The sequence below is a fragment of the Salarias fasciatus genome, chromosome 4 (assembly GCF_902148845.1).
Source record: "Salarias fasciatus chromosome 4, fSalaFa1.1, whole genome shotgun sequence".
Taxonomy (NCBI): domain Eukaryota; kingdom Metazoa; phylum Chordata; class Actinopteri; order Blenniiformes; family Blenniidae; genus Salarias; species Salarias fasciatus.
In genome coordinates, this window is record NC_043748.1 from 16,142,084 (window position 1) to 16,168,076 (window position 25,993).

Sequence of the window (25,993 nt, forward strand, 5' to 3'; positions counted from 1 at the left end):
CAGTCAGATTGGTTGGGGTGGTTGTTCAGCTGCTCTGGATTTTACTGTGAAATCTGAACATATGGGCGGAGCTGGGCCTGTGCAATTTCTCACTGGAATTCAGTTTTACACCATATTTTAAAAGGATTTTTGGGTTTTGAAGACAAAGAATCTCAATGTCACCATGGCTCACAGAGATCTGATGCTGTTCATGGTCATTTTGCGTCTTTTAGTAGGCGTTCAAGGTTGGTCTATAACAGAAAGTGAAAAAGTCTTAAAAAGACCTGGTGAGTCTCCTGGACTCATCTGCACAACATCAGGATTAGACTTCACAAGCTGGGCCTGGAACTGGATCAGACAGGCTCCTGGAAAAGGTCTAGACTGCCCGAGTGCTTTTGTCCACACATCCAGTAGTCATATTACTCCCAGTCAGTTCAGGGAAGGTTCATCGTATCAACTCACCTTACACGATTTGTTTTGTCGAAAAAACTTTTCTTCTGGTTTTTATGTGTTTTTAAGTGTTTTCAGCACTTTGTGTTATTTTTTATAAATATGAAAAGTGCTATATCAAATAAAATTTGATTGATTGATTGGTTGATTGAAAAACATTTAAAGTTGGTTTCTCAGGCTGGTTTGCTGAACATGGTCTGTGTAATGGTGTTATAAGTTATGTTAAAATGCTGTTAAAAACAAATGTGAATTTGTGTAATGTAATATAAGTTCTGTTAAAATGCTGTGAATATGTCAAAATACCAAGGGACAGAATGTTTTAATTCATGAAAGTATTTGGTTAAAAATAACAATTCATGAAAGGTTAAAAAAAGATCTAAAGTGAAATTCATAGTAGTTGATCAAATTATCTGTTATCCATTGCTTTGGTCTCCCAGGCAGACACCCAGTGTTGAGCCAAAGATGGTTAATGTGTGTGTTAAACATGATTAATATCTGATATTGTTTTGAAATATGTATTTGTGTGTTATTTGATAATGTTTTCTGCAGTGTTTTTGCTCCTACAAGCTTATTTCTTTGAGAATTGTTTATGATCAGGTGTTGATTGCTCATGCCTGAGCCCTGTGGAGGGAAACGCGCTGCTTCCGTCCATCCATTAATACACGGGATGTGACTGAGGAAACAGCGTGTCTGTGTGTTTACTTTATTATCCCCTTCACAGGTGAGAAATGATAATGATGATGCATTTGTCAGATCATATGTGTTTTCTGTTTGTTAAGAGAGACATGTGGAGTAAAACACTGATGTCTGTAGTAACTTTAGGAGTGAAGGAAAAGTTAAATGAAAGTGGATGTGACACTCATTGTTGTTCCTTTCGACTGCATGGTGGCGTAAATAGCATTATTTCTGAGCCATATTTGTAGTTTTACTGTGCAATGTTAAGCATTTGAATAATAGATGATTGATAGGAAAATGTGTTTCATGTTCTTATAAATGATATTTTCTGTTAACAGCACAATGTTATTTTTCTGGCAATGTTTAATTTTGAGGAATCCATTAATACACAGGATGTGACTGAGGAAACAGCATGTCTGTGTGTTCACTTTATTATCCCCTTCACAGGGGTGTAACATTTTCTTGGAGGCACTGCTGGGATCTGGTGAGACAGGGTCTGACTTCTGCCAGCAACAGACGTCCCCAACTCTCATCCAGTCCCCTTCAACTTACCCAGGCAGTCAGCATCAAGTGGCAAGTACGGTGGTGTTTAAGTGTGAAAGACAAAGAGCATCAGCAATCTGAGGTGAACTTAAAGTACCAGGAGCGCTATTGCCAACGTTTAGCACACAAACTACTACTGAGACTGGCACTGAGTTTTTGCTGCAAGGACAATGGAATCAACTGAGGTCAAGACAGTACAGATGGACATACTTGGACTTTTGTGTACACTATCAACAGAACATCTAAAGAGATTATGTAATTTCCTCAATATTGCCGGATTGGATTTTGAGCATGTGACAGGAAAGAGCAAAGCATCATTAATCACCATGATAAGTAGCCACCTACAAAGGGAAGAGTTGCAAGAACTTGAGGATATGGGACTGTCAGAGCTCCTCTTCTTTAAGGACAAAATAGCTGAGATAACCATGGCTGACTACTCAACTGAGCCTCAAACACCCCAAAATGAAGACAAAAATGGAGAGGATATGGCACAGGTCATTAAACCACAAGAAAACAGCTCCCCTCAGTTACAGACACAGCATTTTGCAGGAAGCACTCACACGGGAAGTGAACATAAGGCTCAGGTCACCACAGTCATCCACAGATCGTCAGCCTTAGGTGCAGGTCAGGTCCCACCCGCCTGGCACAAAGAATTCAAAATTGCAGGACAAATTGGAGAACCAGGACAAAAAGATCGCCTCACATTTTCCAGCTTAGCCCGGCAGATTGAGCACGGCCTCCTCAAGGGTTTTCCTGAGACTGAGATTGTTGATGCTGTCATCAGAGCCATTGTCCCGGGAATGCAGCTGCGCAGTTATTTAGAGGGGAAAAATGACCTCACACTACCAACACTTAGGAGGATGCTCCGTTGTCATTATCAAGAAAAGAGCGCAACAGAATTATACAAGCAGCTGTCATCTGAGGTTCAGGGCATAAAAGAGACGCCGCAAAACTTCCTTATCCGTGTTCTCGACCTGAGGCAGAAGATTCTATTTGCTTCACAAGAGTCAGAGTCAGGCCTGAGATACGATCGTGTGTTAGTACAGAACATGTTCCTACACTCAGTTATGACTGGTTTGCAGAACGACAATATCAAGCGGGATCTCCAGCCATATTTGGAACAAGCTGATGTTTCTGATGAACTCTTGTTTGAAAAACTGAATACTGCATGTGCCTATGAAAGTGAGAGACAAAACAAGAAAAAAATGACAACACCACAGCGACCTGTAGCCGTCCACTCCGCTCAGTCTGACCATGCACCTGCTGAAAAGGAGAAAAAGAGTCAGCCAAGTCACAGTAAGAATCAAAGTGATATTCTTTCTGAACTGCAGGAGATGAGAGCTAACATGTGTCTCTTAAAGGATCTTAAAGCTGAAGTGTCTTCCATCAAAGAGTTCATGCAGCAGCCCTCCTACCTACCGCAGCAGTATCCAGATGCAGCAGCTGCACCAGACTGTACTCCACCTCAGCGAGCACCTGCCCATTATGGCCCACCACCCAGACACTGGATTGCTCCACCCCCTGGAGTCCAACACAGCTATCCTCAATTCAACCAAAGGTTTGGCAACCAACGCTCTTTTCACACACCTGCTCCACGCCTCAGAAGGAGATGTTATGCTTGCCAGCAGGAAAATACAGAAAACTGCATTCACTGCTTCAGGTGTGGCAGTAGTGAACACTTTGCAGTCGGTTGCAGGATGGGAAGAGCAGATCAAGTCAGAGGCAGCGCTTTAAACGAGCAAGGGTTACCCCAGCGGGGCAGGGAGTGACCGCTTCATCAAAAGCGCCCCAACTTTGTGCACACTGTGCTGTAAATGGAAAAAATGTGAAACTAAAACAATGCGCAGCATGTAAAGGTGTGTTATACTGTTCTAAGGCATGTCAACATGAACATTGGATAATTCACAAGGATCAGTGTTCAACAACCACATGTGATGCAGTCAGAGCCAAAACACGACAAAGAAAACAAGCCAAAGTTGCTCCACTTGTTGGAAAGAAATATCTTATTGACTGCCAGATTCATGACCAGCATGTTAGAGCCTTATGGGACTCCGGCTCACAAGTGACTGTAGTGAGTGAACATTGGAAAAGAGAACACTTACCACATGTAACATTGAGGAACATTTTTGAAATCATTGATGCTGATGACACATTAAACCTCACTGCAGCGAATGGGGAAGAGCTACCATATTCAGGATGGATAGAAGTGACATTTAAATTAGCTGCAAACGGACTTCCCACAACAGAGGTCGTTGTTCCCACTCTGGTGATTAAAGGTAACAGTCTTGCTCAACCTATTATTGGCTCAAATGTTATTGAACTGATTGTTGATATTGAACTGCAGCAGAATAACGCCACTGATAAAGAACAGCTTATCAAAACTGTCCAAGCGGCTTTTCCTGGCTTTGGAATGGATCGTGCTGAAGTTTTTGTAAAGCAAGTTACTGCTGAACGGCGATCCCATGAGTATGTAGCCAAGACAACCAGAGAGCGAGTACTCGTCCCCAAACACACAGCTTTAAAAGTAGAGTGCCGTGTTTTGACAGCACCTTTGCAGGAGGACACAACACTGATCTTTGAGTCTAATGTTGACCCACAGTGGCCAGAGGGCCTCGAGTTCACGGATACTCTTGTATCACTGAAAAAAGGGGCAAAACCATTCATAATGGTGGATGTGCAAAACTCAACAGATCATGACATAATGCTCACTGGCAGAACTGTTATTGGGACAGTGCAGCACGTTCAAGCAGTCTACCCATCAGAAATCTTTGGAAGGTCCTGCCCCTCCCCTCCAGTAACAGTGGGTAATGTGGAAGTAAGGAAAGAACAAACCTCTGGTGATGAATGGGATCCCCCAGTCGATTTGAGTCACCTTAACCCACCTGAGAAAGAAAAAGTTAAACAAATGTTGAGAGAAGAGTCAGGCTCTTTCTCTACTTCAGATGATGACATCGGCTGTATTGAGAACCTGCAGCTCTCCATATCATTGACGGATACTGAACCTGTGGCCGAAACGTACCTGTCTGTCCCGAAACCTTTGTATCAAGAAATGAAGAGCTACTTACATGATCTCATCGCACAAGGCTGGGTACGCAAATCTAACTCCCCCTACGCATCCCCAGTTGTGTGTGTTCGCAAAAAAGATGGAAGTTTACGCCTGTGTATCGACTATCGTGAGCTAAACCGTAAAACTGTACCAGACCGTCAGCCCATTCCCAGAGTGCAAGACATCATGGATGGTCTGGGTGGCAACTCATGGTTTTCACTCTTGGACCAGGGAAAGGCTTACCATCAGGGGTTCATGGCGGAAAAGAGTCGTCCCCTCACTGCTTTCATAACCCCCTGGGGTTTATATGAATGGATTCGAATCCCTTTTGGTCTGATGAACGCACCAGCCGCCTTCCAGCGATGTATGGAAGAATGCCTGGAGGGGATCCGAGATGAGATCTGCATTCCATATCTGGACGACACACTTGTGTTCAGTCAGTCATTTGAAAACCATGTTGAAAATGTTCGAACTGTGCTGAGGCGACTAAGAGAGTATGGCATCAAGCTGAAGCCAGCAAAGTGTGAGATGTTTCGACGAGAGGTTCGCTATCTTGGACGGGTTATTTCATCAGAGGGCAGCAAAACTGACCCTGCTGACACCCTAGCTGTCAGAGCCCTAAAAGACAAGCAGCCAACCACTGTGGGAGAATTAAGAGCCATCATGGGCCTCCTGAGCTATTATCGCCAATACACTCAGGATTTCTCTCGAATCGCTGCCCCTCTCTACGACCTCATGAGAGCTCCTGCTGATGTGCAAAAGAGTGACAAACATGATACAAGAAAGAAACCAGTCAAAAGAAAGCACAGTGGCGTACCCTCCAACCAGCCCATTGTATGGACAGAGGAAACAGCGTGTCTGTGTGTTCACTTTATTATCCCCTTCACAGGGGTGTAACATCTGCAGCTCGTCTCCAGTCCGTCACCCACAACTGTTTGCACCAAGACGGCTCGGAAAATCACCTCATCAAATGCTGACAATGGATTATGTGATTGTAACAGCTGGAAGATTTTGGTGGACAGAGGGGACAGACATGGGAAGTGCAGAGGACATGTCCCCAGCCTACCCCGGGTCTGTTATGACCATGTTTATTCAATACTTCAAATCTACATTAACTTCACTACACAAAATCCAGTCTTGAAAATGTAAACGAGGCCAGTTCTTTCAAATTGCAGTGTCATCAGAGTATTAGTGTGTAGTGATAGGTGTGGGGCTTGTACAGTCACAGAGCATGTAGAGAAAGGGACTGAGGACACAGCCCTGTGGGGCGCCAGTGTTGGTAATGGTGGTGTCAGATATGGCAGTTCCTATCCTCACAGCCTGTGGTCTGTTGCTCAAAAAACTATGGATCAAGTGGATGACTTGAGATGTTTAACTGCTGTAATTTGTGTATCATCAGGTGGCGTTGTATGGTGTTAAAGGCTGAACTTAAATCCACAAAAAGAACTGCTGCAAGGTTGCCAGGTGTTTCCAGATGTTGAAGGAGGGGGTGGAGGAGACATGCCACAGCATCCTCCGTACCACGCTTGGCCTTATACGCAAACTGATGCTTTCTATTGAGTTAAACGGGTTTCATGTCATGACAGATCTGGCAGCCTCCTCCAGCGGACGGCAGAGGCACTGCAGGCGGTGTGCTGCGGTGATTCTGGACCGGAGACGGAACGCAGCCAGAACGGTTGTTCTGTTGTACATGATTTTTCTGCAGGCCATACAAATCGCTGACTTTCAGAAGGAAGACAGGCTCTCCGCCATGCTTGATGTGCGTGCTCAGAATAACAGTTGGTGTCGTGCGCTACAGAAGCCTCACACGGACAAAAGTGCGGCAAACGAGGAAAGTTGGCTTGAATGAGGGAGCGACCGTGTGCTCACTGCATCTCGATCGAGTCGGGGTGTTGTTTTATTTTAAATATACATTCACATTGAAGTTCTGGCATTTTTTGGAGTCCTGCCACAATATGGGTCAGCCCCACCTTAGCCCCACCAGAAAAAATACTCTGGCGCCGCCACTGTCTCCCACTGAGGCATGCAACTCTGTCAGCCAGTGGAAAGATGACTCCACTGAGTTGGAAATCCTGCTTTAACCTCCATCTCGTGGTAAAAATATGCATTTTCCAAGACAAGGCTGTGAAACGTGATGACTCCACTCAGCACAGCACGGCTTCAGCTTTTCCAACAGAGGTCAGTGCAGCGATGCTGTTCTGTTATGCAAGCTCTGTGCAGGAGATGACTTTCATTTCTGCCATGAGGATTTGCATGGTCATAAACTCAGGATGAGTCAAGTGAGTAAAACTGTCACATTTACAAGGAATACAAATGTAAAAAATAAAGAATTAGTGTCAATTAGCACTGATGCAAAGAAAAATTTCCAGACAAACTAATATAAACAGAAGAGTGGACTTTGTTACCAGAGAGCAACAAAGCATCTGTTGAATGTATACTTCTTTCAAGGGTTTTCATGAAATACAAAATCACAATGGGTTGTGTTATTGCTCATGTCTCTTCTTGTTTCAAGGTTCGTCAGTCAATACAGTTCATTTAAAAAAAGACAGAAAGGAATAAAGAAAATCATGTTATAATACAGCAATGATTTGAAGAATCAACACTTCAGAACTAAAACTAAACCTCTCAGGACTACAAATTATATTCATAAATATGAATGATGATTTTGAGAATTGCTAGTCACGACTTTTTATTTTTATTTTCATTCAAAAGATAACACAAAAAATATACAAACAAGAAAATAATAAAATACAAGAATGAATGAAAAAGGAGCAGAAAGAAGAATAACTTGTAATGTCTGCCCCTTCTTTCATCATATCATATTTTCCCAATATTTACAAACACCATCATGTTCTTTCACCTGATTTTACACTAGTTACACACTGCTATTATTTTTTTTTTCTTTCTACCTCTCCTTTGTCCGGTCTCTTATATTCCGTCAAACATTTCAATCATAATCTGTCTTTAAAATGCCAAGACCAATTCCATTCTGCCAGAAGAAAATTATGCAATGCTGGACACATATCTCATGTGTCCAACATTGCATCATTTCTCAGTAATGTAGTTTTTACATTTCTTTTAAATGCTGTGATTGTTTGCATTCCTCTTACTTCTTTCTGAAGTGCACTCCACAGATTGGTTCCCTTAACCCTCACAGTACGTTCCATTATTTTTGTTCTGAATCTGGGTTTTTTTTTTTAAATGTCAGTCCCTTTTAGATTATAACAGCTTTCTCTTTTTTCGAATCTTTCTTGAATTTTTCCAGGTAACATGTTCCCATAAGCTTTATATAATATCTGAAGTTTTTTTATAGTCAACTATATCATCAAATTTCAATGAACTAGAATTTGGCACTCAGAGAGCGCAGACTTCAGCCACAGGTCAAATCAGTCACCAACAACAATAAGAACACCATATATAATAAAACAACATTGTGATCGGGGCTGTGATCGGAGCGGAGCGCTTTTTAATTCTATTAATATAAAATTCAGCTTTGTTGTTCCATTCAAACATAATTGAAATCAGCATTCATGAGAGAGAGGGAAGAGGTTTTGGTATGAGTGTATGTCACTGTGGTTCAGCTACAGCACAGTTTTGGGACAGTTTTTTTCAGTACACCATCTTACACACCGTGACAAAAACTGTCAAACTTAAAGTCATCTCATTTTCTCGTGGTCATCAGGCTTTGAACAAGGATCCCTGTGAATGAATAATAATTACAATGATAAATATCACACAATGACTCTAAAACCAGATTTAATTTTTTTTTAATTGAGGATTTTCCTTTATTTCAGTCATTTTGACACCTCATCTAGAGTTTTTCTTTTCAGTTGAGCCTTGCTGAGGGACCCACAGCAGTGACCTGTCAGCAGTGGGAATCAAACCTGCAAACTCCTGATTACAGTCTCACTATCCTAACCTCTAATTTAGTTCATTTAATTAATAAACACATTAAATAATTTAGTTTCGTTTTTCAGCAGTTGCTCATGTTGGAGGATTTGTTAATGTACTGGATTAGATCTAAATCAAATAACCACATTCACCAATAATTGTCTGGGAAGATTTTATGCATAAACTGCAGTTGTAGAAATTAAAACTTTGGACTCATGTCGATTCTGATCTCATACATCTTTTTTCTGTTCAGAAATCCCTTCCATTACCAGCTGCCAGTCAGCATTTAGCAGTCAGACAGTGGGACAGGTTTTTGTATGAGGATGACAGACAGTGTATATACAGCTGGGGTAGCCACAGTGAATCACACAGTGACAAAAACCTGTCAAGGGAAGACAGCTTGATCCTGTATGAACCGTACACAGGGGCGCCGAAAAGGTGGGGGGGGGGGGGGGGGGGGATGGGAAGGATTCTCGGGGTCCATCATTAATAGGGGCCCAGAAAGGCTCCAGTCAGGGCTTTTCGTGGGCCCGGGACTGTGGCACTTTCTTTTCTTTTCATGGGGCCCAAACTCGCTGGCAGCACCCCTGACCGTACATACAGGAGGTTGAGTTTCCAACGATGGTATGAAGCCAGATTACACTTATGGAACCATCCAAACGTAAAACAGCTTTTTCAGATTTGCTGAAAGGCTTTAAAGGATCCTGAAAAATATGATAAACTTTGCCCTGACCACTGAGCAACAGTGTTTCATAAGATGAAGTGATTTTATCTTAAAGTGATCAAGTACCGTAATTTTAAAATAATCATGAAGCCCTAAATGATTTGAACTGAAGTTATTTTACATTTAGGAAGTAAAACAAAGCATCAAACTAATGTAACATATTAATCATGATGGGGACTCATGCACACTTTAACAAGAGATACAACGACTTCAGTGCATTCACCTTTTGCTTCGTCCAGACTTTGGATGACAAACCTAAAAAAGGAAATGTTGTGTTTTCACATTTCAAAAGACAAGTTTTATTTTTTAAAACTTTAACCAGCAGTAATAAAACTTATTGAATACAAAAACCTTCCACTTGCTGATGTTTAAAATAACGGTTATTTTACTGCTTCCTGCAGATTTACAATAAAACTATCATCAGATCTTTTAATATTGACAGAAGATGTGAAAACAGTGATACAGTTCCAGAGCAAACCATCTAAGAAATTCATCAAAAATTTAATAAACAAAACAATTACTATTTGTACTTATTTTATTTTTAGAAATCCGGAAATACAAATCCCCCCCCAAAAAAGAAAGAAAGAAATATGTCTGTTGTCCTCCCTGCGAGTAACATGATTCATTCTATCAGGCAAAGGTTTTTGTCTAAGTGTCTGTCATTGTGGATGGAGTGGCTACCACAGTGTTTAATGATCAAACAAAAACCTGCACTGATCTGAAGGCAGCGCGGCATTAAAAACTGACAATACTGAGCAAATTTCTCTGCAGCCTGTCAAGAATAAAGAAAAAAAAAGAAAATTAACAAAGCATTCATCAATTCTGAGACTTTCTCACATATATACCAAGTATATTGATTTTATAAAGAGGAAACAACAAAAGCACAGTGTTTGGAAATTGATTAAGTTGATTTTGGTGATAAAAGCACCACAGTTAATGACAACAAAAATCGAACATGATTAGTTTCTAAAATGTAGCTAAATAAATCCAACACCTTTTGGTGATTTTTGTGTTGTTTTGATGAACCTTGGTGCTTTTGCACAGACAACTGTCTGAATCCAACATTAACCTCTTTATTATTTTTTTTTCTTTTAATCCCCTCAGACGAGACAAGGCAACTATTTTTAAAGCAATACAAGAGTATGCAGGACAACATGACTGCTGTTCTGAAAGGAAGAAGCAAATTAAAAACATCGTCAAATCATTTTTAAAAAGAGCTCGAGTTACAGCCTCCTGCCTTTTTCTGGGAGTTTCTTCATAACATTTGGTTCTTAAAAATGAAAATCAACTTTTCCAACTTCAACTCTGGGAAAAGTGTTTGTGTCTGAAGAATATACAGCTTTGCAGACCAGCATGAACATTTTAACATGTGGTCAGCTTTTTGTCATGTTTGTAAAGACCAGTGAGACGGACCACGACAGACGCTCTCCAAACTCAACATAGAATTTTTTTAAAGCAAAAACTTCAACTGGAGAAATATTCACCACAAGACCAGAGGTTGAACTACCATGTGGCCTGAAAACTGAAATGAATAATATTTTTGAATTTACAAAATCCACAATTTTTTCCCTCTGAAAAAATAATGAAAAGGTTTATGTGGAGGTTCAGAACGACCAATCCAAACCAGCTTGTTACTGGTTTCACCTGGAAATGTGTCTGAATGCGAAAAAAGAAAAATATGCAAAACAGTTTTTATATTAGTTATAGATACAATAGTATGGTTGAATATAAATCAATTAATGTGATCTTGTATTAATTATTTTATACATAAAATATTCAGCAAGAAATATTCATTTTGTTCACGAACAAATGTACTTCACACCACATTTAAGATGTATTAAAGTTCATCAAATAGGACCTTTTCAAAGTAGAGAATAATCCAGCATCAAAAGGCACACCAAAGAAAAATTTTTTTAAAAAGACACAAAAAAATGAAAATTTATGTTTAGTGTCTGCCAATAAAAACACAGCAGCAGACAATAAATAAGTCCGGACAGTCTCAGTCACAGGTTTTTGTATGGGTGTGAGCCAGTGTGGCTATACTGGGAGCCACAGTGACACGAGGAAGGACAAAAACCTCTCTGCAAATGATCTGAAGCAACAAGTCAGCACATCATATGAAAAACAAAACCTTGGATGATTCCCTCATTTATGAAAGTTATTATAGTTTTGGACACAGGAGATTAGTGAAAGCTTGTGGATTTTTTAACAAAAATATGATTTTTTTCCCCTTCTATACAGTGTTGAATCAGTTTGCACAACAGTCACAGTGACAGCAACAGAAACTGAAATTCTGATGAAATGCTGATATTGATAAAAAAAAAAACACAAGTCCATTTCTGCTCATTATATGTATCAAGTAAGGGTTTTGGAGAGCAGTGGGAATGTTCAAATATTGAGAATGTTTCAATGACTGTCACAGGCTGGTGATAGACTGAAAATGCCAGGAGCAACAGGTATGAGACAGAAACTCCTAATAAGAAACAGACACACGGACACAAAACATCCCTGAGAAACACAGTCCACCCAGAGAAGAACACAGACCAACTGAAGCCCAACTTATAGAGCAGCCATCAGGTGCAGACAATCACACAATCAGGCACAGGTGAAAGACTTCAGGGCTGAACAGCAATCAAACACTATGAGGGGAAGCTGAGGAGCCTGAAACCAGAAACATAACCTAACAAAAAATAGACAAGACAAACATGGACCCTGACAGACTCTGAACATGGCATAGTTATCCTCACTTTTTTTTCAGATGTTGTATGCATTTCAAATGATAGAAGAACAGAAATTCTCAGAATAGATAAACAACTGCATTGCATACACTCAAGATGGCAAAATACTGAAAACAATCTTGCATCTAAATTTGTTAATATTTACATTCAAGCACAAAGAAATTCAATGTTAAGATTCAACAGAAAATGCTGACCGTGCACCTTGTTAGACTGAGGTTTTTGTCAGAGTGTGTGGTGTTGTGTACAGTACAGTGGGGGCTGGTATCACAGTGTTTGATGGTATGACAAAAACCTCCACAAGACTGATCTGAAGCACAGAGTTGCCTTTTATTTTCAGTTTTAACCCAAAAGACACAATAAGCAGGAAAACTTACCATGTCTTTTTTTAATGCATAAACATTATATTTTACTTCGTAAAAAAAAGATACACGATCACACTTACATCAGAATTATTCAATAATGTTTTAATTTTGAGGAAAAGGTTAAGAAGCAAATATATATTTACTCAGGAGAATATGAATTGCCGATAAATTAACATTAATAATATCAATGGATCTTTTCAACTGACAAATGATAATATAAGTGTAAAGATATATATATTTGACTTGTGGTTTTCAGTGTCCTCACTGCTGAATATTTATGGAACACAGGAAAGCATCCAAACCACAGCAGGTGCTTCCGCACCGAGCCAACAAACTGACACTTCAGACTGGAAGACCAAACTGTAACACATCTCCCAATTCAACAAGCCTCACCAGACTGAGCGACTGTGGCTGAGTGGGGGAAGGGTGTTGTCTTCCAGTTCCAAAGCTGATGTGTCAAAGTGTCCCTTTGCAAAATACTGAAGTCCAACTTGCTTCCATTGGAGGTTCAGCAACTGTTTCTGTTTTTGAATGACTGAGCGTAGCAGACAGTGCTCAGAGATTTTTATTCTTCTTCAGCAGTGAAAAACAATAAAATTGAAGTAAAATTGACAATTTACCAAAGTCAGATTAAATCATTGTGGTTCAGTCAGGTCCAGGTCCTTGCCAGCTCCCTTGGCCCACTGACACCATACATAAGACCACAGGCTAAAAACCTGGCTGTTATCATTGATGGGGCAGTCAGAGTTGATGAGCAGATCAGTGCAGTGGTGAAGGCCAGCTTCTTCCAGCTTCGGCTCCTCGCTAAAGTCAAGCCATATCTAAGCAGGCCTGATCTAGAAAAAAGCCACCCATGCTTTTATCTCATCGCGCATCGATTATTGTAATTCCTTGTATGTGGGCATGGACAAGTCTGAACTGAACCGCCTGCAGCAAGTTCAAAATGCAGCCGCTCGCTTCCCAACCGGAACTAAGAAACAGGAGCACATAACTCTGGTGCTTTCCTCACTCCACTGGCTTGTGGGTAGGTTCAGGATTGATTTTAAGATTCTTTTATTTGTTTTTAAGTCGCTGAACGGGCTGGCCCCAAATTATTTATCAGACCTTAAGGTTCATTGGCCGTCCAGAGCCCTGAGGTCCTTTACTGTTCTATTTTATTTACTGTGAAGCACTTTAGCTGACCATAAGTCCTTTTTAAATACGCTATATACATAAAGATGACGTTAACATTGACATTCAAATGCAGACTCTTCTGGGATGCATTTGCAAGGAAAAAATCATTGATGGTGAATTGTTTTTGTCAAGATATTAATGCTGTGAGTGCCGTCCTGACCACTTTGCAGTAATCAGTTTATCTAATTATCTGTTTTGTCCAGTTCAAGGAGTAGAATTTGCCCTGGACAGGTGTCCAGTTTGTCCTTTGTCAATCTCGTGGTCAAAGCCTAAATTTTTCAGATTAAAAGTCTACTTTGATCATGTAACCAGCCAAACTCACAGGTGCCTCAAATACAACCAGCAACCAAATGATGAAACCTACATCTGGCTTCAGCTTTCAAATTGTTATGATTGGCAATTTTGTTTTCAACACCAAAGCTGTGTCGGATTTGGTCGAATCATTTTGAACTGAAGAAATAGATGCAGAAGAGCAGGGGAGTCACCAGGGAGTTTGGGCCCCATGAAAAGAAAAGAAAAGAAAAGAAAAGAAAAGATAGTGCCCTGTTCACTTTGTCAGTATTACAATTTTATCAGGGGCCTTTCTGGGCCCCCAGAATCCTTCCCCTGTTTCCCCCCTTTTCGGCGCCCCTGCAGAAGAGGTCATTTGCCACGGTTACATGATGTTTTTTAATTCAGAATTATTGAAGAATCTTCCAAATTAAAGTATTCTTCTTTTCATTTGCATACGAATATTAATTAAAAAGTAAGGTTTACATGAAAATCAGGTTTATTCACCTTTATTTAATTGATTTAATTCCGATTTAGCACTTCAGCTTGAAAGGATTCTGATTGGACAGGGAGATGAAGTGGCATTGACATGTCCACTATTAATAATAATAATTCTTCATGCAGTATTAGGCGTTTACAAGGTCATTTAAAGTGGAATTAAGTTTTCTTGGGAATCAAAATTCTCATGTAAACATGGCCATTATAACCAACAACCTGCAACCCATAGATAGATAGATAGATAGATAGATAGATAGATAGATAGATAGATAGATAGATAGATAAAACTTTATTAATCTCCCAAAGGGAGAAATTCAGACGTCCAGCAGCACACACAAATCATATGCACGCAAATAAATAACAAAAGTACAATAAAATAAAATAGTGCTGATGTACTCGGTTTGACAGCCTGATTGCTGAGGGGATGAACGACCTCTTGAAGCGCTCGGTTCTGCAGCGCAATGACAGGAGCCTGTTACTCCGGCCACTCTTTTGAGCTGCGACTGTGTCGTGCAGTGGATGTTTGGGGTTCCTCAAGATACCCTGCATTAGGGCCCTCATCCTCCTCTCCAAGACTGCTCCAACTGAGTCCACCTTCCTCCCCATCACAGATGCACACTTCCCTATCAGTCTGTCCAGCCGACTGCTGTCTCCTTTTGTCAAACTGCCACCCCAACAGACAACCCCAAAGAAAACAGCACTTGCAACAACAGACTGGTAGAAAATGTACAGCATGTCACCACACAGGTCAAAGGAATTCATCCAGGCTGCAATATGAAGGATGTTAAGGTGACAGTAAACTGAATACAGAAAGCCGTCTCAAATTGTTCCAAAAAAATGTTGGCAGTGTGAGTTTTGTTGAACAATTACCGAGTACCTTCCATATTATGCATGTCTATGTGTAGGTACAATCACACACATGTACGAGAAATGCTGTTGTAACCTGTGTGAACAAGGCAAATGATGTGTGGTGACAAACCATGTCTTAAAATGTATGCATGTTTCTTCTTTTCCTTTTCAAAAAATAATCAACAGACACCTGGGCAGCTATAACTGTGTCTGTTGTAGAAAGTTGGTGAGTCCTGAAAAGGGTAAGTCGGATTGGGAAAGGTCAAGTACCTGAGGAACCAAAAGGGCTCCCAGATGGGCCATCAGGGGACACGGCTGATTATGACAGAATGTCGCATATAGTCAAAAAGAAAAAAAAAAAAGAGATGCAGCTGTGTTTTGAGGGTGGATCCTCAGAAACTGTATTCAAGAGTGGAGTTGAGAATTTTTTTGACATGAATCCCAACACTGGCGTAACTCTCAGGAATCCCAATGTTTTCATTTGACTTCAGTATGAGCAGCTGGCGAGGAGGACGCTCATTCCCTCAGTTCATTCATTCATGCCTCAATGTACCCCGTACCCCAGCCCTCTTCCCAATAATAACCAGAGCACTCAAACAAATATAAATACTGTCAGATACTGTCATGCTATCAAAGTTAAATCAATAATCATGAGTTAATTAAAATTCCTATTGACGCCACTAATTTATTTGATGCGTGTTTTGTGACCCTCATCTTGCACTGTCGTTTGGGAAACAGAGGCATGTGATGTGATACTGCACACTCCTGTATAGTGGGTGGCAGCACCTCAAAGCTGTTTGTGATACGCCAAAACAAAAGAAGAAGAAGAAGGAGAAGCAGTGTGGAAAACTCAGGCATAATTCGTCAAATACATCATGAGCGGCAGCAAGTGGCACCTCCACAAGATGGCCGCCACATGCATGCAGCATCTCCGTATGTAATGTCTGAGGTGACAACACATTGGATGGGGAGCAGAGAGGAATGAGGAGGCTGTGCCATTATTTTCTTTTATGAAGGTTACAGGTAATTCTCTTCTATTCCTGACCAAAAGGACTTGCTGGTTCAGGAGTCTGTTGTTGTGATGCATATGCTCAATCAGTTTGTGTTGAAAAATGTTTGAAAAACTGAAAATTTAGTTGGTTGGACACTACATGGTCAGATTATTACTAAATGATGTTCCATTCAGGTCAAAATGTCCTTCCAGCCTATTTTTTGAGCCTGCAAAATGTTCGAGGTTATTTGGAGATGATGCTGGACAGTATTAGACATTGTTCTGGATTGTGGCAACAACAATAAACATACATTTACATAAAGCAAGCATATTTGTCCACGCCCATGTTGATGAGATTATTAAGAACTTGAAAGTTTTCCCTTTAATGTACATTTACATTGACAAAACTGTGTGATCAATTTGTGATAAATCGATAGTTAACTATGGACAATCATGCGAATAATCGCGATTAAATATTTTAAGCAGTTTACAGCCCTAATAAACACTGATAAAACTCATACAAACAAATGCAAAAACATGCATCTAAAATATAGCACAAGTTCTTTTTTTTTAACCTGCACTGTCCAGTATCAAAGCAGCAGAATGGAGGTCTGGTTGCCTCAATCTGCCCGACAGATTTGCTCTTCCAAGAGGAGCTTATAGATATAAAGCTCTAAAGATTGTATGATTTCTTACTTTATTTTATTTACTTTGAATACTGATACATGACTTTCCTGGACCTGACCTGGGGACAGAAAGACAGGAAGAATGTGAAGGAAACAAATCAGCAAACAAACAAGCAAACAAAAAAGAGAGAAGAGAAGGAAGAGAGTGCAAAGAATCGATCCTTCAATTAACCGACACTCTGACGACCGGCCAGTGTGACTGCACAGAGATGTAACAAAGAACATCCTACGGATTTTTGTTAGGAGGCACAACTGGTAATTATCTGGGACGAGCAAGGTGAGGATCCAGGTGTCAAGTTACAAACTAGGGCATTAGGAGAGACTTAAAGGGGCTGTATCATGCAAAATTCACTTTTTGTATGTTTTAACCTTGTTATATGGTTATGTACTCACCAAAAACTCCCCCAAAGCACTTTTTTCCTCCGTGCCTGTGAGCTTTCCTCGTGTTTCTGCTGCTCAGAGAGGCAGCCCCTCCCGCACCCATGAAAATGCTGTTTTCCCACGTTCACGTCACACGGTGAAGATGGCTCCGCTGAGCCCCCCTCCCGCAGGCCCTCAGCCATCAGCGTTGCCGCTTTTTTCTAACTCTGATTACGGAGATAAACTTTAACAATCGTCTGAAAGCAACAATCAAGCAAGAGCAAGAGTCTGAAGGGTCTGCGCTTGGTGAGTTTCTAACAGGAAAAGACGTTTTCACGTGTCTTTGTGTGTAGAGAAGCTAGAGCTAAAGAGCTAAAGCTAGCCAGCGTATTTGTTTTGAAGCGCTGATTGGTTGAAGTCAGCAGTCAGTCAAAGTCCACAGGGGGAGAGGCGGGATTTCAGTGAAACAGAGTGTTTTCTCTTCTGGGTTTCAGAATTAGCCCCAGAAAATCTTTTATTTCACACAAAATGACTTTCACGTAGCGCCAAAAATAAACTATTACCATGTTAATGCCATTTCTGGGGTTTGGACTTGCTAAAAAAGCATGATACAGCCCCTTTAATACAGATAGCCATTAGTCTAACACCCCACAAGCCAACAAGGTGACCGAGTCCACATGCAGGATATGAAGACTGATTTAAGATCAGCGTGATCGACGGGTTCCAGGCCCTACGAAAGGGTCTATACGGACAAGCATGGACTGAAATATCTGTACACATTCACTTTTAGTTTGCCACTGCCTGCCTGATATCTTTGTTTTGCTTTGAGGTTTTCCAATGCATGCCTTCTGCATTTCTGTTTTGATGTTTGTGGGGGAAGTGTTCTGGGTTCTGATGTAACTCTGAGGCAACTGTTGTTGTGATACTGGGCTATACAAAAATAAATTGATTGATTGATTGATTGATGTTTGTTGTGTGTGTTTGCGACCTGAAAATGTTCATAAAAATATTTTTAAAAAAAAGATCAGCGTGATCAAGCAATGCAACTGTGTTCATACAGATGTGACCTCTGACCTCTGAGAAGACCAGAAGCACGCCAGAAAGGCCCTCAGTGCCCAGACAACTGGTGACAATCCCAGAGCCCAGATCCCAGCCGCCACCCCAGGCAGACGTCCATGCACCGGTCCAGAAGTTGGCAGAGGAAGGCCCCGGCCGGGACCCCTGGCAGACACGGGAGCTGGGGCCCAGCGGACTAAGACCAGAAGGCGCCGACCACGCCAGGCACCGGATGCCCAGGGCGAGCAGAACAGAGGGTCCAGGACCCAAGAGCCCAAGAACAGGCCCCACCCACTCAGGCAAAGAATGAACACACTCAAGAGAACCGGCCCCCACAGGCTGTGACCCGCCCCAGTCCACGTTCGAAGAAGGAACAGAGGTGATTGGAGCTTTCCTCTTCTCTTCACTTTATTTGTGCTCATAATCCACAAAGGTGTGTATGTGTGTGTGTGGTTTTAACAAACAACAAAATACAACTGAAGATAAACACATCCACAATAAACTTAGTCTGTTATTATACCCAGTCTGTATAAACAGCAGCAATGAAGTTGGTTTTCGAAGGGATTACAATCCAACATCACTCCACCTGCTTCAGCTGGTTCTCTCTCAACTTGTCAAGTCACCATTACTAATATGTCACTTCCAGTGATGGAACTGGCAGAGTGCCTTTATTGTGAAGGTCCGTATTTGCTACTTCCGGTGACGAATGAGCATCAGCTCCAAATGCCGGCGATAAATGCTAGTTTCATGAGTCATACCAATGCAGGAAACCCTGCCCACTATTACACACTAAAAAATGTTGAGTTATTTTGGTAACCTAATTTATGTGTTGCTCGTGTTGAGTTAAATTTTTGGGTTATTTCTATAAAGAGTAACCCATTTTCTGGGTTATAGGGCTATTATTTTAACCCAATTTCTGGGTTTTCAAGGTTATGCACCATTTTTGGGTTGTTTTTCAGAGGATAACTCATTTTTGGGTTAGGGGCTTGTTTTTTTTTTTTTTTTTTTTTTTTTTTTGTCTTTCAGGTCCAGTTATGGGATTTCCTCTGTTTGAGAATGCTTTGTGTTTTTATTTCCAGTAAAGTTACCCAATTTCTGTCAAATGTTTGACAGTTGTGTTTTGTAAAATAAATACATTTTCTTGTAAAAAATTCATTCTCATTTTTTGCTTTTATTGATTTTAAGTATATTTTTAATAAAGGAATAAAAATAATTCTGACAAGTAGTTGGGAAGTAGGACGAACCAGCAGTAAAATGTATTTATTACTGTTATTATTGGGGCGACAGTAGCTCAGGTTGGCGGTTCGATTCCCGCTCCCGCGGGCGCAAAACTGTCGTCGTGTCCTTGGGCAAGACACCTTGCCTGAGTGTGAAAGCAGTGTGAGAGTGAATGGTTGGTGGTGGTTGGAGGGGCCGATGGCGCAGATTGGCAGCCTCGCTTCCGTCAGTCTGCCCCAGGGCAGCTGTGGCTACAGTAGTAGCTTACCACCACCCAGTATGGAGAGAATGAATAATGCAATGGAAAGCGTCTTTGTCCAGAAAAGCGCAAGATAAAACCAATGCATTATTATTACAATTATTTTAACCCAACTATTGGGAGCGCTAAATTGCGCAACCCAATAGTTGGGTGAGGAATAACCCAACGTTGTAGTGAGCATAACCCAACTTTTGGGTTAAATAATTCAACCCAAAAATTGGGTTGAAGAAAAAGAACCCAACAGGGTTCTGAATCAGCAGTTGGGTTAAAATTGGGTTATTTTTTAACCCAACTGTTTTTAGTGTGTAGTCTCAACCAGGGTTGGGGAGTAACGGATGACATGTAACGGCGTTACGTAATCAGGATAAAAAAAATTGTAACTGTAATCCGTTACAGTACACACAAAAAACATGTAATCTCATTCAGGTATATCTCAAAAAACACGAATTACTGAGCGGGATTACTTTTGAAAATCAGACGGAATATACCAGAATTACAACAGACATCCGCGTCGTATACAGACATTGTGATACTTCACGGCAATTTACAGCACTTTCCGGCACCAACCGTCATATCATAGATCTGTAAACAATAGACGCCATAGATATATAAACGACAGAAGCCGCATCGACCGCTGTCTTGGAGCAGCCTCCCGCTCTACTGGTATGTTTACCATAATGAAACAAATGAATGAAACAACCCGCGATGTTGTGGATTTTACCACCTGCTGCTGGAGTCATGGCTGCTCCAGAGAGAGAAACTCATTTTTTGGCTGGAAACACTGACATTTTGTATATAAGTCAGATGAGACCAGAACTTCTCAGTACATTGTAAATCCTGCTTCCCAGTTGTGAAAACAGTCTCAACATCCAGGGACTCAATATCAAACCTGAAGAAACATCTACAGGTATGAAACACACCTGAACTCACAGTGAAGCTAAAGTGTTATTACCCTGCTAACCTGTCAGTAACCTGCTGCTGAGAACCACAGCCTCACCAGGCTGAACTCAGAAGAATCTGATGGAGGCAATAATATCTTCAGCCTGGATGGAGGATTGATTGGAGACTGCATGTTTCCTTCTGTCATTGAGGAATAAATCAACTCTAAACTCTTGAAAAAAAAAATACTGAGCATGGCATACCTGAACACAAAGCACTGCTCCTCACTGCAGCAGTACAGCCACACAGCAGACTGAGTATATAATATAAATGTGTGTTAACACTGTCAGTGCGGCTCCTGGTGCTGCTGCTGTTCTGTTGAACAACTGGAGGAACACAGTCTGAACTGATGAAGCTGATCCTGAGTCAGAAAGAAAGAAAGTCAGATTCTCAGTAGGTTCAGAGGACGTCATGTTGTTGGTATTAATTGGGGCTGAACACACAGAGTTCAGCAGAGTTCATGACACTCAGAGCATTTAGTGTTTACTGTGTAGAGTTGTGCACGGTGGCGCGGTGGTTAGCGCTCTTGCCTCACAGCAAGAAGGTCCTGGGTTCAAATACCGGCCGGGGCTCGGGGCCTTTCTGTGTGGAGTTTGCATGTTCTCCCCGTGTGTGCGTGGGTTCCCTCCGGGTACTCTGGCTTCCTCCCACGGTCCAAAAACATGCATGGTAGGTTAATTGATCACCCTAAATTGCCCCTAGGTATGAATGTGTGAGTGAATGGTTGTTTGTCTATATATGTCAGCCCTGCGACAGACTGGCGAACTGTCCAGGGCGTACCCCGCCTTCGCCCACAGCAGCTGGGATCGGCTCCAGCCACCCGCGACCCCGAAAGGGATGAAGCGGCGGAAAATGAATGAATGAATGAATGTGTAGAGTTGTCAATACACTGAGGATGACACATTGTTTTGTATTTGTCTGTCTTTATTTTTTGTTTGCTGGTGAAGTAATCTAAAAGTAACTAAAAGTAATCTGGTACGTTACTTTTTTATTTAAGTAATTAGAGTAAGTTACTAATTACATTGTTGACAGGTAACTTGTAATTGTACCGGATTACAATTTTAAAGTAACCCTCCCAACCCTGGTCTCAACACACACATTGCTACCTGTGTGACGTCACTCACCTGAAACCCAACTCTTAGTCTGGCTCACCCTGTATGATTAATACCATTATTTCAATGAATAGTGCTTAATAATTAAAGGAACTTGACAATAACTAAACACTAAACTGGTGACCTTGTGGCCTTTTCTTCAAGGAGAGACCTAATACAGCCAGTCATTAATCTAACACCCAACAACACAACACGGTGACTTTTGTGGAAAAAAACAAAAAAAAACAAAAAAAAAAAACGAAGTTGCCAATTCCTGTCAGGAAAGTTCTATTTCATATCATCATCTAGTTTGCATAGATGCCAATTTCAATATCGAGGTAAAATTATTTGATGACATTATTTTAAAACTGATACATTGTTGCCAATTTCCCGTCAGGAAAGTTCTAAATGACATCATCATACAGGACCTGGGGCAAAGTGCACCACGTAACATGAATTTGGTAATGCATCAATCTGCATCCATCTGATAATCGAAGAATGGGACGAGGCTATTATCTAACCCTGTTGAAGTTGGCATTGTTGTCTTCAACTCCAGTAAAGAAGTCTTGTTGTTTGAACCCCTGAAGGGACTGAAGCTGAGGAGAGGGGCTGAGAAAGAGGAAGTGTTGTTCACCAACTGATGGCACACACACTTCCTTTTATGTAACCAAGAGGAAATGGGACATCTCAGGAGAAATGCACATAGATAATATGGTGGGAATTATTTTATCACTGTAATCTTGCTGCTTCCAGGTCAATAAGTATCTGTCATAGGCTGTCATATGACATGTAACACTGTGATGACTACTTTGACTACTGGGGGAAAGGGACTCAAGTCACAGTAACTTCTGGTAAGTAATTGATTTATTTAGACTGAAAAGACATTTTTGATGTTATCCTGTTATTTTGTCTTTAATTTAAATTTCTGCATGTATGTTGAATGTGAAATCAAACATCTTCCACATGAGCAGAGCTGGATGACATATTAGGTTTAATGGATTAAAAATTATACATTTTATTTTAACTCTTTGAGGAAGTTTTCTGCTCCCAGCATGTTTTTGTATGTTGGTTGCATTGACTTTTTTCACTGTGACAATGCTTTTGACTACTGGGGAAAAGGAACGATGGTGACTGTCACATCAGGTAAAATAAGCTTTTTCTTCTCATATTGTTGTCATAAATGTCAAAAAATACACAGGTTAGAATGTTTGGTCCTCAGTGGGGCGAAAACTGCATTTTAAAATACTTGGGTTTGCACTTTGGATGTCATATCACAAAATAATAATACTGTAACAAACAGGTAAGCAAACCTTTGTTGTGTCATGTGTAAATGTGAATAGAAAAAAGTTCAACTTGTTTAGAAGATGGTGAAGTCAAGAGCCTGACAAAAGTTGTTTTTGTACATTGAATGTGTTGGTTTATTACACTGTGATGAGGCTTTTGACTACTGGGGAAAAGGAACAATGGTGACCGTAACAACAGGTAAAAAATAATTTCTTCCTTCTATCCTTTGTGATATTGTGATATTTATTCTGTTTGCATGACATTTAAACCTCAGTGGCAAATTTAATTTGAGATGTTTTTGTTGTGGAGAGGTGGGTATATTGTGGCAACAAGGTTAAATGAAGCTGGTAAGTCAGTCTTTTTTCTTTTTCCTATGTAAATTTCAGTTGGAAACGTTTGTTTCATTTATTGTTGCTTCGTTTTGGGCATACAGTTGTGACTCCATGTGCCAAATTACTAAATGTGAATGTGTTATGTGTTACATTTGTGGAAACTTTATTTTTAAATGTGCAAATAATTTGACTTCTATTCGAAAAAGGCAGTGTATGCTGGAATGAAAAAAACAGAGTCCGATTATTATTATTATTTTCAATTTTCTTAAACCTTAAAACTGCTATTGACAAAAAGTTATTCCAAAAAGAGATAAAACCACAGTGATGTCTTGTAAAAACTAAATTAAACCTTGTGGCACAAGTGCATCGGAATATTCATCTATGAATTATAATTTGTGGAAGATTCTCTCTGGATATCACCAAAAACTAAATATATGAGAGAGATTCATAAAACCATCATGAGTTTTTGTCATAAGTCCCAAAAGACTATCAGAACTGTGATGACTGGTCTTTTGACTACTGGGGAAAAGGAACAACGGTGACTGTAACAACAGGTAAAATATCATTTTCTTCATTATATCATTTACGATGACAATGTAATATTTACTCTGTTTGCATTACATTTAAACCTCAGTGGCAAATCTTTGACATGTTTTTGTTGTTGAGAGGTGAGTATATTGTGATCATGCTTTCTGAACAAAAAAGGCAAAAAGGTTGAATTAACACTGGTAAGTTCGTCCTCTTTTCGTATAAATTTAAGTGTAAGTTGATGACAGAGTCATAAGGTAAAAAAAAGAAATTACATTTTTATGTGTAACATGAAATGTCTTTCTGATTTGTTACACTGAATTCTCTGACATAGAAATATTACACTCATAGTTGTTAAAATAAGATCAAAGTTAGTTAAATTGGTGCACTTCATAATTAAACTTTAAAGTGGACTTTTTGAAAATGAAACTTAGTGAATGGGCTTTTGTTACTACGGGCTGAGTAAATTCAGCACTGTGCTACAACTACTACTATAGTTTCGACTACTGGGGAAAGGGTACAACCGTAACAGTTTCATCAGGTAAGACAATTATTATATATCATACACAACTTCTAAAGTTAATTTAAAGTCATGCATGTTTATGATAAAATACCGTGAACTCAGTTGATGTGTTTAGGTTTGAATCTGTTTCGTTCATTGATTCATTCTTTCATTAAAAAAAAAAGGAAGAAAAATGATCATTTAAAAGTTCATAGTTTTATCAGTAATTTCTTTTCTGACATTTTTTTTTTAAATTGTGTTTTCTAAGTTTTAAATGTAATAACTGGCCTTCTGCAATGTCCGATACTGTGTTTGTTTTTTTTTTAAATTTTTTTTCTGTCATGACTTTTAAAGGAAAATTCGCTGCACTGCTTTACACATTCAATGGAAAGGTTTTATTTAAGTTTTTTTCATCCAGTTGTCGCCCTTTCTGTGTTTACTGAATGATTTGGAAGTGTGTCAGTGTGTGTTTGGAGGACATTTATCATGTTCAACATTCTGAATTTCTTTCATGTTGTTTTAACTGTGACCGTGTAATGAAACTGACCTAATATAAATCTGCATTGTCACATAATACACACACATATAATTTATTTCTCTTCTTCTTGTTCCTCTTTTGCTTCCAGCCACTTCTACTGGGCCAACGGTGTTTCCTCTGAGTCCATGCAGCTCTGACAGTGCAACCACCTTCACTCTTGCCTGCCTGGCCACTGGCTTCTCTCCCGCCTCACTCACTTTCTCATGGACCAAAAGCGACACGGCCTTGACTGATTTCCTCCAGTATCCTGCAATCCAGAGAGGAGAAACTTACACTGGCATCAGTCAAATCCAGGTGAAAAGAGAAGACTGGAACAAGCTGGACAGCATCAAATGTCTGGCCAGTCATCCTGTCGGGCAATCCCCGGGTGCTTTTGTCTTCCCTGGTAAGTCTCCAGCTAAGGAAAATATGATTGTTATTTAAACTGATTGATTGAGTGTAACTGCATGGCAGGCCTGTTCACATGGACTTTTCACTGAATTGCAGAATTACACAAATCTGTGCAGCAGTTATTTCTGATAAGTTTTGTCAAACATCTACAAAAAGTTATCGTATTTAGTGGATGATCTGAGATATTATTTCGTACAGGTGGTACTTTTTTTTATTGTGTCAAATCTACATGTGTTGACAAATGAACAGATTAATCTTTGGTTTACATAAAAGAGTGATACAACCTAATTAATTAGTATTCATCAATATAATACGTTTCACCACTAAAAGACCTACTTCATTACTGCAGGTGGAATAAGACGGACAAAACATTGCTTTTTCTTTTTTCCCCTCACTAACAAACTCTGTCTTAGAATAATATTTGATTCTTTCCTTTTTCATCTCTCTGCACTGCTCCAAGTTCTCTCCTGGTGTCTGCCTGCTTCAATATGGATTGTACATTAACACCATTTAAATAACATTTATGTTCATGTTGCTTGACAGTGAATGTATATGCAGAAGCAAAGCATCACAATCTGAATATATTTCAACTTCAATCCATCGTCATTTTATGAAAAATAC

The 25,993-nt window shown here is 40.1% G+C and overlaps 1 protein-coding gene across 2 annotated transcripts in view; it reads left to right on the forward strand.

Annotated features, from left to right (window-relative positions):
* LOC115387526 (immunoglobulin alpha-2 heavy chain-like) overlaps nt 1-25,993 on the forward strand; it is a 42,040-nt gene that overhangs the window by 9,028 nt on the left and 7,019 nt on the right. For both annotated transcript variants that reach the window (XM_030090269.1, XM_030090268.1), the window contains exons 3-6: nt 3,904-3,913; nt 6,544-6,554; nt 23,235-23,280; nt 25,071-25,367. In XM_030090269.1, the coding sequence (XP_029946129.1) occupies nt 3,904-3,913; nt 6,544-6,554; nt 23,235-23,280; nt 25,071-25,367 (364 nt within the window). The remainder of the gene's footprint in view (nt 1-3,903; nt 3,914-6,543; nt 6,555-23,234; nt 23,281-25,070; nt 25,368-25,993) is intronic.